General features: G+C 38.0%; 1 protein-coding gene across 9 annotated transcripts in view; it reads right to left on the bottom strand.

Moving 5' to 3' along the window:
- LOC144979759 (prostaglandin G/H synthase 2-like) overlaps window positions 1–18,411 on the bottom strand; it is a 69,866-nt gene that overhangs the window by 1,550 nt on the left and 49,905 nt on the right. For all 9 annotated transcript variants that reach the window (XM_078926791.1, XM_078926792.1, XM_078926790.1 and 6 more), the window contains 8 exons: window positions 18,146–18,295; window positions 16,922–17,065; window positions 9,854–10,029; window positions 6,352–6,435; window positions 5,467–5,713; window positions 4,298–4,584; window positions 2,550–2,694; window positions 53–202 (listed from right to left, as the gene is read on the bottom strand). In XM_078926791.1, the coding sequence (XP_078782917.1) occupies window positions 53–202; window positions 2,550–2,694; window positions 4,298–4,584; window positions 5,467–5,713; window positions 6,352–6,435; window positions 9,854–10,029; window positions 16,922–17,065; window positions 18,146–18,295 (1,383 nt within the window). The remainder of the gene's footprint in view (window positions 1–52; window positions 203–2,549; window positions 2,695–4,297; window positions 4,585–5,466; window positions 5,714–6,351; window positions 6,436–9,853; window positions 10,030–16,921; window positions 17,066–18,145; window positions 18,296–18,411) is intronic.

Below are 18,411 nucleotides of genomic sequence, written 5' to 3'. Positions count from 1 at the left end.
AGAAAAAGGAAGTATTTCAATCAAAGTGAAAGAAATGGAACTCATCTCTTACCTTTGACAGAGTAGGGACTACCCATTTCGACCATGGTCTCTCCAAACAGTGCTCCTTTTCTTCTCTTTTCCACGAAGATCCCAACTAACAATTCTATTGCATCCACATCGCCATAGAACCCTTCTAGATCTTTGGCCATTTCTTTTTCACCTATTGATAATAATAATAATAACAATAATAATAATAATAATAATAATAATGATAATAATAATATTAATAATGATAATAATAATAATAATAATAATAATGATGATGATGATGATGATATGATAATAATAATAATAATAATAATAATAATAATAATAATAATAATAATAATATGATATGATGAATGATGATGATGATGATGATGATGATGATGATGATGATGATGATGATGATGATGATGGTGATGATGATGATGTTGGTGATGATGATGATGATGATGATGATGATGATGATGATGATGATGATGATGATGATGAAAATGATGATAATGATGATGAGGATGATGATGATGATAATAAATCTATTCTTTAAAAAAATAGGATTGGGGATTAACATTGCTCCGCACAGCCCATCTCAAATCTTCACCAACGAGCGGCTATGTGGTTTGGTGGTATTACACTCGCTTTCGAATCGGAAGATACTGGGTTTGAGCCTCGCTCGGCGCATATTTGAATCCTTGGAAATGTCTCTATATTCACATTCTCTCACCGTCCTCGGGTGTAAAATGGGTACTTGGCCGTTAACAGCGTTGTCTCTGTCCGAAAAATTGTAATATCACCTAACGAGCGTCATTATGTCACGTCCTCCATGTTAAGTGCTGCTGTTGGTAGGGATCTCTTGTAAAGCGCTTTGAGCACATTTAGTGGATATTGCGCTCTATAAAAAGATGCTCAAAACGCGCACAAAATTACTGGCAAATCTAAAAATTATAAAACTATTTTTTACGCATTGATATACGAGTAAATTGCAAATACTTCTTAAATTAAGGGTAATTCAATCACATTGACTCAGATGGTTATTTAGAATATCTGATCGCTCCTTTGATTAGTTAATGTATAAACAGTAGCATCTGCGTGCTCTCATATGAGAGTGTATAAATATGGTGTCTGTGTCCTCTCACCAGCTAGAGAACGTAACAACCGTGTCTCCCTCCGTTCGCTGGGCCATTTATGATCGGTCATTTAACGTTGGGAATCGCCATCTAGCTGCCCTGTTGCTAGATTCATTTGCGCGCACCTACAGGATTTATTACCGGACAGATTTTGATCGTTGAGGACTCGAAATATTCGTCTCGATATATAATGTTAATATCCACAATACTGAAGTATAACAATTATAATAGATGAGTGTCTTATCGCAATAGCCTTTATATCTCCCCAAATATTGCGGGTTCTCCACTAGTAGTAGTAGTAGTAGTAGTAGTAGTAGTAGTAGTAGTAGTAGTAGTAGTAGTAGTAGTAGTAGTAGTAGTAGTAGTAGTAGTAGTAGTAGTAGTAGTAATGATAATAATAATGATAATAATAATACTAATAATGATGATGATAATAATAATAATAATAAAAATAATAATAATAATAATAGTAATACTACTACTACTACATACTACTACTATACTACTACTACTACTACTACTACTACTACTACTACTACTACTACTACTACTAACTAATAATAATAATAATAATAATAATAATAATAATAGTAATAGTATTTTTTTTGTTTGTTTGTTTGTTGCTTTAGGTCTCTTCCAACACAATTGAGGTTATATGAGAGACCGCTGAAACAAAAAAACAAGCAATCTAACAAAAATAGTACAAATGTAAATCAAAATCATAACCTAAAGATATCATAAGCTAAATTATAAATAACCAAGAACAAACAGGCAGAAGATTTACAGAAAAAAAATATCCCCTGTCAAAAATACAATCACAAACCAAAGAAGCAGGATAGGCTAGTAAAGAGAAGAAGAAACGACATCACTATCGGATCGTACACCCATGCGAACATCATAGGTATATGATTCAAGGGTGATGCTCCCATCCAACCACCCGCTAGTAATAGTACATAGCAGCAGCAGCAATAGTAGTAGTAGTAGTAGTAGTAGTAGTAGTAGTAGTAGTAGTATTAGTAGTAGTAGTAGTAGTAGTAGTAGTAGTAGTAGTAGTAGTAGTAGTAGTAATGATGATGATGATGATGATGATGATGACGACGATGACGACGACGACGAAGATGATGATGATGATGATGAAGAGGATGATGATAATAATAATAATAACAACAACAACAACAACAACAACAACAACAACACATAATAATAATAATAATAATAATAATAATAATAATAATATAATAATAATAATAATAATAATAATATAATAATAATATATAATAATAATAATAATAAATAATAATAATAATAATAATAATAACAACAATAATAATAATAATAATAATAATAATAATAATAATAATAATAATCGCTACTCATGTGAACAGTACGCATTCTTACCGGTGATTTCTTCAAAGGAGGTGTACCGATGTAGATTAAATCTCTCTCTGTAGTTGTTGAACGACTGGAATCGCAACTCTCTCCCGTGCTCTAGAACGTCTTTCAAGACGTAAAGGGTAGACGATCCATGATTATGATGGGAGACCTAAGGGGAGACAATTGAAATAGCGCAGCTATTATGTATAGATAGTTCGAAGATGACGTCACTCAGGTTTTTGTTATCGTCTTTTGCCATCCGCGTTTATGAGTAATGCTCACTGAACTGTGTTAGCCCGACTATAGACGTTCATGGATTCACACAATTTTGTGTGTTAATCCGTTATACTTCCGGATGGCAATGTTATGAACTTCTTAGTCAAGCGCATACTATCTATACGACTGTGTGGTCCAGTGGTATAACACTCGCCTTAGGTCCCGAAGTTCCTAAGGTTCGAGTCCCGTTTTGAGCGGCAAATAGTTGAGTCCTTGGAAAAAGCTCTTTACTCACATGCTCTCACCTTACTCAAGTGTAAAGTGAGAAATCACGTTGTCTAGGTCGAAAAAAAACCCCCACAACATTCTAATATCGACCTACATATTAAATAAAGCACCTTAAGTACATTTAATGGCCGTTGCGCTATTTGGATGCTCTAGTGAATACTATATTTTATTTTTAATACATTTAATAAAACTACTATAAGCTGGTAAAGGATGACCCAAAGTCCTACACTGACAAACAAACAAAAAGATATTTAAAAAATAAAAAAGTGACGTCACAATACAAGGCAAGGATCATTAAAAGAAAGTAAACAGTAAGTTGTATTCAAGTAATATAACAGACAGCCAATGGAATCATTTGTTACTTTGACCACTAACATTTCCATTTTCTTTTGTTGATAGTCGCCTTGCAATGTGACGTTCATTGAGCTTCAGCTTTAAAAAAAAAAGATTTTTTAGATGATTTTTTTATTCTCTATTGTCTTCTGGCACTTTTCTACTCACTTCATATCTTGTTGTTACCAACATAAGTGCCTGCTCCACTCACTTTTCTGAATTAAAAATTCACCCCATATACCGGAGCATACTCAATGTCTCAATCGTTTCTATGTTATATGTTTGTGTTGAGAATATTGGCTATTAAGCTTAACTGCTGGTCAAAATACTTCGCGATGGTTGTGTGCGCGTGAATCGGCGGTCTCCAGAAGTGAGTGAGAGAGGGATCTAGAAATGACTTGGGTTTGATACGAATATTTTTGTATTCGTGGATAGCTCACACGGTAGAGCCACGCTCTCACCTGCCAGGCGGAGTTGTCGTATCAATAAGGTCGCAGGTTCAAACCCCACCACCGCCGCGAAAAATTTTTATTCTCTATTGTCTTCTGGCACTTTTCTACTCACTTCATATCTTGTTGATAATTTTGTTACAGATTCGCACGTTCAGCACTAATCTAGATCATCCCATCGTGATCCCCGTATGATATGATGGGTCACGAACTAAACAAGTTTTCTTTGAGAAAAGCGAATGTAGCTTCTCTAACAGCAAAACACAAATAAATATCCTATTCTTGGTCCTTTCCAGTTCCACTTCTCCAAACAACATCAGATGGATGCAATATGTCACAAAATGAGTTCCCCCCCCCCCCCCAAAAGAAATGAAATCAAGAAAAAAAAGGAAACCCCACATTTTCAACAACCCCCCCCCCAAAAAAAAAAAAAAAAAAAAACAAACAAACAAAACCACAAAAACCCAATAATAAAGCTTATCTTACATGACCAGCCCTCTGTCGTGAAAGTGAGTCGGTGAAAGCAGCTGTGCCGTGTTTGACGACCAACTCCGAATGGAACATGAAGTCTTTCATTGCGTACACGGTCCCACTGATGTTGAAGGTCTCTGGCATCAGAGGGTGCCAGTGATAGACGTGGTTGAATTCTATACTGATCTTGTTACGGTACTGGAAGGGCTGATCAAAAAGTACCGTGGGTCGGAACCGAACATCAATGTTGTAGTTGGCCAGGTGCTGCACGTAATCTGTGATTGTAATCTTGATACATTCTCCTGAGGAAAACCACGTAAGAAACTGAGGTGAAAGGAAAGGGAATATAAATCGATATGAAATAAGTATGACATTTTTATAAAGCGCATTTTCACGGTTTTGTCTAATGCGCGTTATAATGCTATCTTTATCTATTTTTCCTCCAGCAAGACATACGGCATCACCAACAAATTACAGACTTTTATAAACAAATGTTTAATGATGATTTTGGACATTAGGTGGACGGACAAAGTCAGAAATGAAGATCTTTGGGAAGCTGCCGTCCAACAACCTATCAATTAAAAAAAAATCAGAAAGAAGAAGTGTGGACGGACAGGCCATATACCTCTCGCAACATCATAAGACGGGTTCTGACATGTAATCCCAAAGGAGGCAAAGACCAGGGAGGCCAAAAAAAAAAAAGGCAAAGAAGCACGGTGGAGGAAGTAAGGAGAGGCAGTTACCCGTGGAAGAGGGTGGAAAAGACAGCCCAAGAAAGAGTCAAAATGACGAAGCATAATTGACGACCTTTGCTCCGACTGGGGTTAAGGGCTTAAGTCAAGTAAGACAAAGGGAACCAAATTTTCCTTTTTATACAATCAGCGTTTCATTTGTATTTTCTGTTTCACAAAATATACCACCGTCTGTAATAATAATAATAGTAAGCACGTACAAAGCTATCAATCTATACATAGGCTCTAACCGCTTAAAAAAAACCCACTCGCGTATGCACAAACGCGTACACACACACACACTCACACACACACACACACACACACACTCTCTCTCTCTCTCACACACACACACACACACAGAAAGTCATATTTATTTAAATTGAATCCTAAAATACATAGTCATTAATTTAATTTTTCGTTAAAAACGAATGGTTCTGAACGACTACTTACCAAGGATAACGAGTTTGGAAGTCTGAAAAAGTCTCTCGTCGTCCCAGTCAGGGTGTTCCTCTTTCAGGACGTCACAGACACGGTTGTGTTCCCTCATCCAGATAGTCTGGTACAAAAAGAGACCGGGCAACAAGCCGAAAAACTGGTGGCCCATGGCGAACCGGGCGTTTTCAGGCACATGTGGCAAGTAGGTCATTTTGATGGGAACGTCTTTGTTGTACATTGGGTACATCTCTTTGTTGATCTCCTGAGGATATGGAATTGTAGCAGTAGTAGTAGTAGTAGTAGTAGTAGGAGTAGTGGTGGTGGTAGTAGCAGTAGTAGTAGTAGTAGTAGTAGTAGTGGTAGTAGTAGTAGTAGTAGTAGTAGTAGTAGTAATAGTCGTAGTGGTGGTGGTAGTAGTAGTAGTAGTAGTAGTAGTAGTAGTAGTAGTAGTAGTAGTAGTAGTAGTAGTAGAAGAAGAAGAAGAAGTAGTAGTAGTAGTAGTAGTAGTAGTAGTATTAGTAGTAGTAGTAGTAGTAGTAGTAATAGTAGTAGTAGTAGAAGAAGAAGAAGAAGAAGAAGTAGTAGTAGTAGTAGTAGTAGTAGTAGTAGTAGTAGTAGTAGTAGTAGTAGTAGTAGTAGTAGTAGTAGTAGTAGTAGTAGAAGCAGAAGAAGAAGAAGAAGAAGAAGAAGAAGAAGTAGTAGTAGTAGTAGTAGTAGTAGTAGTAGTAGTAGTAGTTGTTGTTGTTGTTGTAGTTGTTTTTTGCACCTGATTGTCGACATCGCTCGGAAAGGGAGGTCTGTGGGTTTAACCGATTACCAAGAAGCACCGCTTTTAGTTGCTGTGAGCTGGAAATGACATCGCGCCTTGTGAACCCTACTTTGAGAATAAAGCAACATTACCTGCATTTGCAGTTTCCCGTCCTTGAATGACCTGAGTAGGTTTTCATCATCAACATTTGGTCCGTAAAGCGACGTCATATCCACCTGAAATCAATCAGACAATTCGATGTTTCACGCAATATGGACGATCTATATTATTTTGCCATATTATGCTCAAGTCATTGGTCACATTGCAAATTGTGTTCCAAATGACCTAGATAAAGTGTTCACAGCAAAATACCCAGCATTACAATGGGGAATGATCTGTATTACCTTTCCATGTGCTCGAGGTCATTGGTCACATTGGAATATGTGTTCAAAGTGACCCACATCATGAAAGATGTTCACACAGCTTTTGAAATTTCAAACATTACGATTGGCCATTTTGTTCAGCTTAACACATGGGTGTGTTTATAACTTTCATAAACAAAGCAGCGTGTTTACATTTGTTAAGAAATATCCAATCGTGAGACCGAAACAAATCATGTGATTGATGTCTTGGTTGGACAAAAACATGACAATGGATCGCTCCCATTAACCAGTAGATTGGTGACTAATCAAAATGATTTTTGAGACACCTTCACACGTGCTCGGACAAACAGAATTGGTCGTTATAAACGATAGCGTGAATGATATCGATCTCGCTCTGATCATTGTTATTATTTTTGTACCACCAAATGGGTGACTAGTTATCACACGATTTTCTAGATCAGATTATAAACGTTTAAATTTACACATAGCTTTCTGTGTTGATTCTACTGATCAAGCGATAGAACAGTGGGTATTTTACTTAGGCTTTTGTCATCGATAGTAAAACCTGCGTAGTTCACGATGTTTACCAATCACTGCCATTGTTTACATTATGACGATTGGACGAGAGGCGTGGTTATCTAAGTGTCTATAGATAGAATGCGCTTGGCCAAGGAGTTCACACCATTGCCATCCGGAAGTATAACGGACCAACACACAAACTCTGTGTAACCATGAACTTTTATAGTCTGGTTAAGACAGTTTAGTGAGAACAACTCACAAACGCGGATGGCAAAAACAATAACAAAGGCCTTAGTGACGTCATCTGCATACTATCTATAGGTGATTTTGTTCAGCTTGACCCATAGTTATGTTTAGAACTGTGATAAACAAAGCTGTGTAATTACATATCATAAAGAAATATAAAAAAAACAAACAAACAAATAACATGTGATCAATGACTTGATTGGATGAAAATTTGAATAAAGATCGCTCACATTCAAGAACACGTTTTCATTGAGGAAGACCCCGAGACTAAATTCAAAGGCGGAGAACTTCTGGAGTGGCAGTAGGTTTTTAATGGGAGCGATCTATATTCATGTTTTCGTCCAACCAAGGCGTCAATCACATGATTTGTGCTGTTCAACGATTGGGTATTTCTTCAGAGGTGTAAACACGCTGCTTTGTTTATAAAAGTTGTAAATATACCCCTGTGTCAAGCTGAACAAAATGACCAATCGTGATGTTAAATATTTCAAAAAATGTGAATACTTCTCATTATGTGGGCCACTTTGAGCACATATTCCAATGTGACCAATGACCTCGAGCACATGGAAAAGTAATATAGATCATGCCCAGTGTTGACGTGGCGTATGTAGCAGCGTAACTATGTCGGGCCGTTTCAAGTCGGAAAACATCCTCTCGCTCATAATGTTTATAATTTGTATTATGTATAACTTAAATAGACACTTAGATAACCACGCCTCTCGGACAATCGTCATAATGTAAACAATGGCATTGATTGGTAAACATAGCAAACTACACTTGTTTTTACTATCGATGGTATATGTGTAAGTAAAAGACCCACTGTTCTACCGCTTAATCAATAGAACCAACAAAGAAAACTTGTGTAAACCTAAATGTTAATAGTATGATCTAGAAATTCGTGAGATAATTACTCAGTCATTTGACGGTATAAAAACAATAACAATGATCATAGAGAGGTCGATTTCATTCACGTTATTGTTTATAAACAAATAACTGTGTTTGTCCGAGCACGTGTGAAGGTGTGTCACAAATTCCATGTTTTGATTGGTTAACAATCTACTGGTTAATTTGGCTTAGGTTTTCGTAGCTGTCTATCTTCAGTTGGGTGATTGTTTCTCATTAGATTCTCTCAAAAAGACTTTCTATAAACTTTGAAGTTTACACATAATTTTGTGTATATGTATGATTGATGTGGCAGGTAGAAATGGTGTGTATTTTACTTAAACAAATACCATCAATACTCATAATGCCATGTTTACCGACTTGACATTGAAACCTTTCATACGGAAGTAGGCCCTAAGTTTTTCGTCTCGATATAATCATTTCAGTCTCGGGAGGAAATATATTATTTTTCTACGAGTTTGAGTCATTGCTCACATTGCAAAATGTGCTCAAAATTATCTAGACAATAAAGTGACAAATTCGGGAGCAGATAATGGTGTAAGATAATGATCTGAAAAAGTGTTAATGAAAAGATGCTACACAAAGCTGATTTTTTAAAAATGTTTTTTTTTATTGCTTGTGTTGTTCTTTCTTGTTTTGTCTGGCACTGATTCAGACACACATTCTCAGATCTCTACATAATAAAAAGTGATCGCTTTTCGAAACATCCAACATACAACAGGTCATTTTATTCACCTTGATCCAAAGGTATGTTTACAAATTTCATAAACAAAGTAGCGTGTATAGATAGAACGAAGATGACGTCACTCAGGGCTTTGTTATTGTTTTTTGCCTTCCGTGTTTATGATTAACACCCACTAAACTGTATTATCCAGACTATAAAAGTTCATAGTTACACATAGTTTTGTGTGTTGGTCCGTTATACTTCCGGATGGCAATGTTATGAGCTCCTTCGCCACGCACATACTATCTATAGTTATTAAAAAATATCAATTTGTTGCACAGCAACAAATCATGTAATCCATGACCCGATAACCTGAATATAGATAGATCAATCCCATTGTTAACAAACGTATGAATCTGAAATTAACAGTAAGTCAGGGTGAAACAGTAAAGGGTTTGGGAGTGGAGGGGAGGGGGGGGGGGATGATTAATGAATTTGAGTTATGTTGATAACAATGGTTATGATGATGATGATGATGATGATGATGATGATGATGATGATGATGATGATGATGATGATGATGATGATGAACATGATGATGATAACGATGATCATGATGATGACGAAGATGATGATGACAATAACAATGATAAATGACGACGACGACGACGATGATGATGATGATGATGATGATGATGATGATGATGATGATGATGATGATGATGATTAGGAGGAGGAGGAAGAGGAAGAGGAAGAAGAGGAGGAAGAGGAGGAGGAGGAGGAGGAGGAGGAGGAGGAGGAGGAGGAGGAGGAGGAGCAGGAAGAAGAGGATAATGGAGACAATGAATATAATTGTGATGATGATGATGATGATGATGATGATGATGATGATGATGATGATGATGATGATGATGATGACAACGACGACCAATAACTCACCCCATCGCCGCCCCATGTATTTCCTGCCTTTCCTTTAACGGTTTTAAAGAACATGTGCGTGAAATGTTGGGCATAAAATGAGAACAAGAGGTTGCTGCCCATAGGTTCCGGGCGGAACTCTTTACGAGTGAAAAGTCTTTTAATCAACACATCAACATCGGGAAGTGTCTTGAAACCTGGATATGAAACGGGAGTAAAAAGTAATTAGATCTAACAACAATGAATATAACGGCTTCGAAAAAAAGAACAAAATGCCAAATATGGAACGCTTAGGGATTAAAACCCAGCAATTAAAAAAAAAAACCAAATTAAAAACCTCAATGTTTATGTCTTTATTGATTTTTTTGTTGTTGGCTGAAGAAGGGTTTTGAGCCCGAAACATTCCTTGGTTGGTATTTTGTTCTGTCTTGGAAGCTGTTATATTCTTTTTCGTTTATTACTTTTTCCTGTCCACAGCTTCTAGCAGCTTAGTATCACTGTGGAAGTGAGAAAAAAATTGGAATATGTGATCCATTGCTTCAAACCGGTTATATCTCGGGGTGAAAAGAGTGCTGAAAATTATGCGGCTATGTGGTCTTGTGGTATGGCACTCGCCTTCGATCGGAGGGTCCTGCTGGGTTGGAGACCTTCTCAAAGCGATGCATTGACTTCTTCGCAAAGGTCCTTTAATCATATTCTCTCACCGTACTAAGGTGTAGAATGAGTACCTGGCCGTTAACAGCGTTATCTCTATCGAAAAAAATTGTAATATGGGCTTAATGTTTCGTCCTACGTGTTGCTGTTCGCCAGGTACGATTTGTAAAGCGCTTTGAGCATGTTTATGGGTATTACGCTATATAACAGCTCAAAAGACTTTAAAGTCCAAATTAAGACATTTAATTTGTCTTATTGTGAAGAATGAAAATGTCACTGCTTGAAGCTTGAAGACATAATAAATAACAATAGGAAATTAAATGGAAGGTTCAATTCATTAAATGAAGACAGATAATGTGGATGTTTCGGGTTTCCCCTTTATCGACAAAACACAATGAATGAAACAATAAAGACTAATGAGAGATGTGTTTTATTTATTTTTTTTTTTTTTGGATAGCCTAGAAATCAGTTCTCACTAAATTATATCAATCAGACTATAAATGTTAAAAATTGCACACAGTTTTGTCTGTTGAGATGCTTTTTTTACGCTGGCAGATGTTGTGAGTATTTGGCATAAACCCATAGCATCAATAAAATATAAATCATACTCAGATATATAGAAAGAATGAAGTTATGTCACATAGTTCTTTTTTAAATTTTCTTGTTTTTAGACCGCGAGCTGGATGTTTAGTTCTCACTAAAATATATCAATCAGACTATAACCATTTGTTTTGTGTGTTTGTGTTTCATTTGGAGAGAAGATGTTGTGAGTATTTATATTCGGTTTTTTTTACCGTTGGCATCCATCAGTGTCAATAACTTGAACATTTTAGTATAATCAAAAAGACTGGAAATAGCTCTCTGATCTCTGGAAAATTCCGTTACAATCGAATGGGTTATAACTGCGTAAAAACGTGCGACTGATAAATAAACAGTTATTCCCCTTTGATCATTTTTGTGACGCAATTCTGTCTTTTTCGATAGAGACAACGTTGTTACCAACTGTTTACTCATTATACACCTGAGGGTGGTCAAGAAAAGTGAGTAAAGATTTAAAAAAGGACTCACCTTTATGATCCATACAGTTCGACGCAAACCGTCAACCCACAAGTCTGGGTGTCAAATATCTAGGCCATATAACCGTAAAAGGCTTAGATGTGACCCATCACCCCCAAAAGTATTATGAACGTAAACTTTAGGATTTAATTTAAAACCAATCTCATAGAATTTAAGACCAAAAAAAATGCATTATTGTGGAGAGTAATTTTTGTTACTGAAACTTCAAGACACTCATTTCTTTTTCATCACTCTATGTGACCCATTGCCTCAAAACGGTGTGATGTTGGGATAGACCAGAGGCAAAAAAAAAAGGGATTTCATTCGACCACTCACCCTAAAATAGTAAAGCATAATGATATTACGTTTACAATGATAATTTGAAAATGTTGCTGCTCGGAGCTCGAAGAAATAAATAATAATGTAGAACTTAATGTAAGCTTCAATTTACTAAACGAAAACAGATAATGGGGACGATTTGGGTTCCCCTTTATTAACAAAACAAGATGAATGAAACACTGCAGACGAATGAGATCATGTGATAGTAGAGTAGTTAAGGCGAATGAACAAAAACATTGATGGGGCAGGAAATAGTACCTTCCTTCAATTATTCCAGCCTGCCTGTATCCTCTTCTTAACCTCCACCTCATTGCCCCTATCTACGTGTGCAGTTGTTCCTAAGTATTTGAATTGGTTTGTCTCTGGCACATCCTCTTCTCCTATCTTTATTGGTGGTCTTGTTCTCTGTTGTACGATGCACAACTACTCTGTCTTCGATCTGATTACCTTTAACCCCCCTCCTTTCCAACACCTGTCTCCAGCCCTCCAGCTCCTTTTCCGCCCCAGCTTTTGTATCATTCGAAAGTACTACGTCATCCGCATTAATCGTGTTCCATGGTGCCTCCATTACTATTGTAATTAATAGCAGGGTCTGAGAGCAGATCCTTGGTGTAATCCAACTCTTACATTAAATGGATCAGTTGAGCCAACAGCTGTCCTTACCACTGCTTTGTTTCATTCGTACATATCTTGGATAACTTTGATATATTTCTCTGTTACCCCCTTTGCTCTTAGACAGTATCACATTTCTTCTCTTGGTACCCTATCATATGCTTTCTCCAGGTCAATGAACACACAATGTAATTCTCTTTGCTTTTCTCTATACTTCTCTGCGATCACTTTAGAGCAAACATAGCATCCGTTGTGCTTTTACTCGCAATTAATCCAAACTGTTCTTCATTATGTCTACTTCTTTTCTAATCTAATTGATATGGCTACAGAAATGAAGATGGCGAAGACATTGTAAGATTTGCGACATGGATGGATCTGGCAATACTAAATACATATTTTAGAAAGAAAGCTAAAGATGAATACATAGTGACGTCGATTTCTAGATGTCCATATCTCTATAAACTCAATTATCCTCCCTTATTCCATTTTCAGTTAATACCAGATAGACGAGGTCAGACATAAATGAAATCTGTTCGATGACGCCATGACATATCATTCACAATCAATGATAAAACAGGCAAATGAAATGATTGGGATGGTAACATTTTAATAAGTGCAAGAGAGACAATCCATGTTTTACTCTTTACTATGAATGTTTGTCTTGATTGTGCCTCTTGTATATCATGATGCACGTGAGTTGACAATAGAGGCAGTTCAGTCTCGAATGTACGGGAGTCCTCGTGTTGCTTGGAGGATGTTATGGACTTATACATCGAGCCACGCTAGGAAAGATTTTCTCCCCTTTGTTATTAGCTAATTGATTTTAGTTACAGCTTAATTAGTTATTATTCATTGAGTCCATTGTTTAGAATATTATTTGTGCTTACAAATATCAGATTGACATGGCATGCCCTAGAGAAGGATGCACTCTTTGTTCCTTACTTTCCATATTTGAGTTATTGTTATTGAGTTAATACTATTCTTCTACTTACATTGTGTTGCGATATATTTGTATATACTCTAACTTATACTCAGTAATCAATATTTCTCTCACATTTAATCACTTATCGCTTCCGAGTTGAGTGATTCCACAATATTAATCTGGTGTCCCGTCAAAAACACAACTATGCTATTTTGGTGTACGAACGAATCGGCGGTCTCAAGAAGTGGGTGAGAGAGGGATCTAGTAATGACTTTGGGTTTGAAACGAATATTTTTGTGTTCGTGGATAGCTCACACGGTAGAGCCACGCTCTCACCTGCCAGGCGGAGTTGTCGTACCAATAAGGTCGCAGGTTCGAACCCCACCACCGCCGCGAAAAATTTTTATTCTCTATTGTCTTCTGGCACTTTTCTATTCACTTCATATCTTGTTGTTACCAACATAAGTGCCTGCTCCACTCACTTTTCTGAATTAAAAATTCACCCCATACACCGGAGCATACTCAATGTCTCAATCGTTTTCTATGTTATATGTTTGTGTTGAGAATATTGGCTATTAAGCTTAACTGCTGGTCAAAATTATTCGCGATGGTGGTGTACGAACGAATCGGCGGTCTCAAGAAGTGGGTGAGAGAGGGATCTAGTAATGACTTTGGGTTTGAAACGAATATTTTTGTGTTCGTGGATAGCTCACACGGTAGAGCCACGCTCTCACCTGCCAGGCGGAGTTGTCGTACCAATAAGGTCGCAGGTTCGAACCCCACCACCGCCGCGAAAAATTTTTATTCTCTATTGTCTTCTGGCACTTTTCTATTCACTTCATATCTTGTTGTTACCAACATAAGTGCCTGCTCCACTCACTTTTCTGAATTAAAAATTCACCCCATACACCGGAGCATACTCAATGTCTCAATCGTTTCTATGTTATATGTTTGTGTTGAGAATATTGGCTATTAAGCTTAACTGCTGGTCAAAATTATTCGCGATGGTGGTGTACGAACGAATCGGCGGTCTCAAGAAGTGGGTGAGAGAGGGATCTAGTAATGACTTTGGGTTTGAAACGAATATTTTTGTGTTCGTGGATAGCTCACACGGTAGAGCCACGCTCTCACCTGCCAGGCGGAGTTGTCGTACCAATAAGGTCGCAGGTTCGAACCCCACCACCGCCGCGAAAAATTTTTATTCTCTATTGTCTTCTGGCACTTTTCTATTCACTTCATATCTTGTTGTTACCAACATAAGTGCCTGCTCCACTCACTTTTCTGAATTAAAAATTCACCCCATACACCGGAGCATACTCAATGTCTCAATCGTTTCTATGTTATATGTTTGTGTTGAGAATATTGGCTATTAAGCTTAACTGCTGGTCAAAATTATTCGCGATGGTGGTGTACGAACGAATCGGCGGTCTCAAGAAGTGGGTGAGAGAGGGATCTAGTAATGACTTTGGGTTTGAAACGAATATTTTTGTGTTCGTGGATAGCTCACACGGTAGAGCCACGCTCTCACCTGCCAGGCGGAGTTGTCGTACCAATAAGGTCGCAGGTTCGAACCCCACCACCGCCGCGAAAAATTTTTATTCTCTATTGTCTTCTGGCACTTTTCTATTCACTTCATATCTTGTTGTTACCAACATAAGTGCCTGCTCCACTCACTTTTCTGAATTAAAAATTCACCCCATACACCGGAGCATACTCAATGTCTCAATCGTTTCTATGTTATATGTTTGTGTTGAGAATATTGGCTATTAAGCTTAACTGCTGGTCAAAATTATTCGCGATGGTGGTGTACGAACGAATCGGCGGTCTCAAGAGATGGGTGAGAGAGGGATCTAGTAATGACTTTGGGTTTGAAACGAATATTTTTGTGTTCGTGGATAGCTCACACGGTAGAGCCACGCTCTCACCTGCCAGGCGGAGTTGTCGTACCAATAAGGTCGCAGGTTCGAACCCCACCACCGCCGCGAAAAATTTTTATTCTCTATTGTCTTCTGGCACTTTTCTATTCACTTCATATCTTGTTGTTACCAACATAAGTGCCTGCTCCACTCACTTTTCTGAATTAAAAATTCACCCCATACACCGGAGCATACTCAATGTCTCAATCGTTTCTATGTTATATGTTTGTGTTGAGAATATTGGCTATTAAGCTTAACTGCTGGTCAAAATTATTCGCGATGGTGGTGTACGAACGAATCGGCGGTCTCAAGAAGTGGGTGAGAGAGGGATCTAGTAATGACTTTGGGTTTGAAACGAATATTTTTGTGTTCGTGGATAGCTCACACGGTAGAGCCACGCTCTCACCTGCCAGGCGGAGTTGTCGTACCAATAAGGTCGCAGGTTCGAACCCCACCACCGCCGCGAAAAAAATTTTTATTCTCTATTGTCTTCTGGCACTTTTCTATTCACTTCATATCTTGTTGTTACCAACATAAGTGCCTGCTCCACTCACTTTTCTGAATTAAAAATTCACCCCATACACCGGAGCATACTCAATGTCTCAATCGTTTCTATGTTATATGTTTGTGTTGAGAATATTGGCTATTAAGCTTAACTGCTGGTCAAAATTATTCGCGATGGTGGTGTACGAACGAATCGGCGGTCTCAAGAAGTGGGTGAGAGAGGGATCTAGTAATGACTTTGGGTTTGAAACGAATATTTTTGTGTTCGTGGATAGCTCACACGGTAGAGCCACGCTCTCACCTGCCAGGCGGAGTTGTCGTACCAATAAGGTCGCAGGTTCGAACCCCACCACCGCCGCGAAAAATTTTTATTCTCTATTGTCTTCTGGCACTTTTCTATTCACTTCATATCTTGTTGTAACTATGCTATTTCTATATTTGTTGGTGCTGATGGAAAATCCTATCATTAAAGATGCTCTACGGGCCATCGGAAAGGTTGAGTAATTTTCCAATACATATTACATATGGATCTCAACAGTAAAACTCAGTCTGTGTCAGTCATTTAAATTAAGATATTGATGATGATTGAAGAAGAAGAAAAAGAAGAAGTAGAAGACGACGACGACGACGAAGAAGAAGAAGAAGAAGAAGAAGAAGAAGAAGAAGAAGAAGAAGAAGAAGAAGAAGAAGAAGAAGAAGAAGAAGAAGAAGAAAGAAAGAAGAAGAAGAAGAAGAAGAAGAAGAAGAAGAAGAAGAAGAAGAAGAAGAAGAAGAAGAAGAAGAAGAAGAAGAAGAAGAAGAAGAAGAAGAAAGAAGAAGAAGAAGAAGAGAAGAAGAAGAAGAAGAAGAAGAAGAAGAAGAAGAGAAGAAGAAGAAGAAGAAGAAGAAGAAGAAGAAGAAGAAGAAGAAGAAGAGAAGAAGAAGAAGAAGAAGAAGAAGAAGAAGAAGAAGAAGAAGGAGGAGGAGGAGAAGAGAGGAGGAGGAGGAGAAGGAGGGGGAGGAGAGGAGGAGAGAAGGAGGAGGAGGAGAAGGAGAAGGAGGAGGAGGAGGAGGAGGAGGAGGGGGGGGGGGGAAAGAAGAACTAACCTTTTGTTCCCATTGGTGTTGGACAGTTTTGTGGTACGGGCGGCAACGTTCTGCTGTACATGCTACTGTTGGTATGGGCTGATATCGTTGCGTATCCGTGGGTAGTCTCGTATAGGACCGGTGTGTCGAGGATACTGGCACGCACTAATAGGAGGAAGGAAGAAAGTTTTGTGAACTTGGGTAGGGAAGTGGTGAGTAAGAATTTTGATGAATAGTGTGTGCGTGTAGGGTTGGATTAGTAGATAAGTCATAGGATAGATGTCGGATGGGTGGGTGGGTGGGTGGGTGGGTAGATGGATGAACGGAGGGTGGTTTGTTTGTTTGTTTGTTTGTTTTTAAGGGTTTTACGGCCCTTGCAACTCATTTAGGTCATATCAGCGCCAGTAAAAAGATGAAAATGAAATAGTCAAAATATTCTACATTTACAATCAAAGCACCCAAGAAAAATTAAGACAAAGGAGAATTGGTTCAAATTGGGAATTGATGTAGATTCCAAGAGTATACCATCAATGTACTTAAATTGAGATCACCTACAAGTCTCATCCTGACACCAGAACAGGATCACACTATGGAACACACTCAAATGTTTACAGAATATATAACTGACAATACATACCATAATTTTCAAGGAAAAAAAATATAATCTCCCAAGACAATAACAAAACATTTGACTGTTTCCCTCCCAGTCAGGGACTCCGACCAGGGCTTGGACAAAACTAACTAATCTCATTCCAAGACAAAGGCAGAAAGCAAATCAGAAAACAGATACAGGGGATAGAAGACACCGCGTGACCTCCTGCCCACAATGGGAGGTCAAAGACCCCACCTAGGGAGGGTGGTTGGATGAGTGGATGGATGAATGGGTGGATGGATGAATGAATAGAAAGATGGTTGGATGAATGAATGGATGGTTGGGTGGATGGATGGATGGATGGATGAATGGGTGGACGGGTGGATGGTAGGATGGATGAACGGAAGGGTGGATTGATGAACGGATGGGTGGGCGAGTGGATGGATAGATAGATAAATAAATGGATGGATGACTACTACTACTACTACTACTACTACTACTACTACTACTACTACTACTACTACTACTACTACTACTACTACTACTACTACTAATATTACTACTACTACCACCACTACTACTACCTCCACCATTACTACTACTACAACTTCTGCTACTACAACAACTATAACTACTACTGCCTACACACTCACGTAAATAGATGACCTTCATGAAATAATCATGTATAAAGGTTATCCTGTTGACCAGACCAAATAACCATCTTGTATAGGGAGACACCAAAGCGTTGTGTGTTGTCTCCGGGTACGGACGAATGGCATTCTTAATTTTTCTGAAGAAATACGCTGGAAAAATAGGGGGGAAAGTAAATATTACAATAAATCAGTTAAACCAGTTTTCATGACACCACTGCTCCTTAACCAGTTAATTAACGTACTCGAGAAAACTTGTATTTAAAAAT

The sequence above is a fragment of the Berghia stephanieae genome, chromosome 9 (assembly GCF_034508935.2).
Source record: "Berghia stephanieae isolate SIO BIC M18660-M18661 chromosome 9, UCSD_Bste_1.3, whole genome shotgun sequence".
Classification (NCBI taxonomy): domain Eukaryota; kingdom Metazoa; phylum Mollusca; class Gastropoda; order Nudibranchia; family Aeolidiidae; genus Berghia; species Berghia stephanieae.
This window is presented reverse-complemented; position numbering and strand designations above follow the sequence as displayed.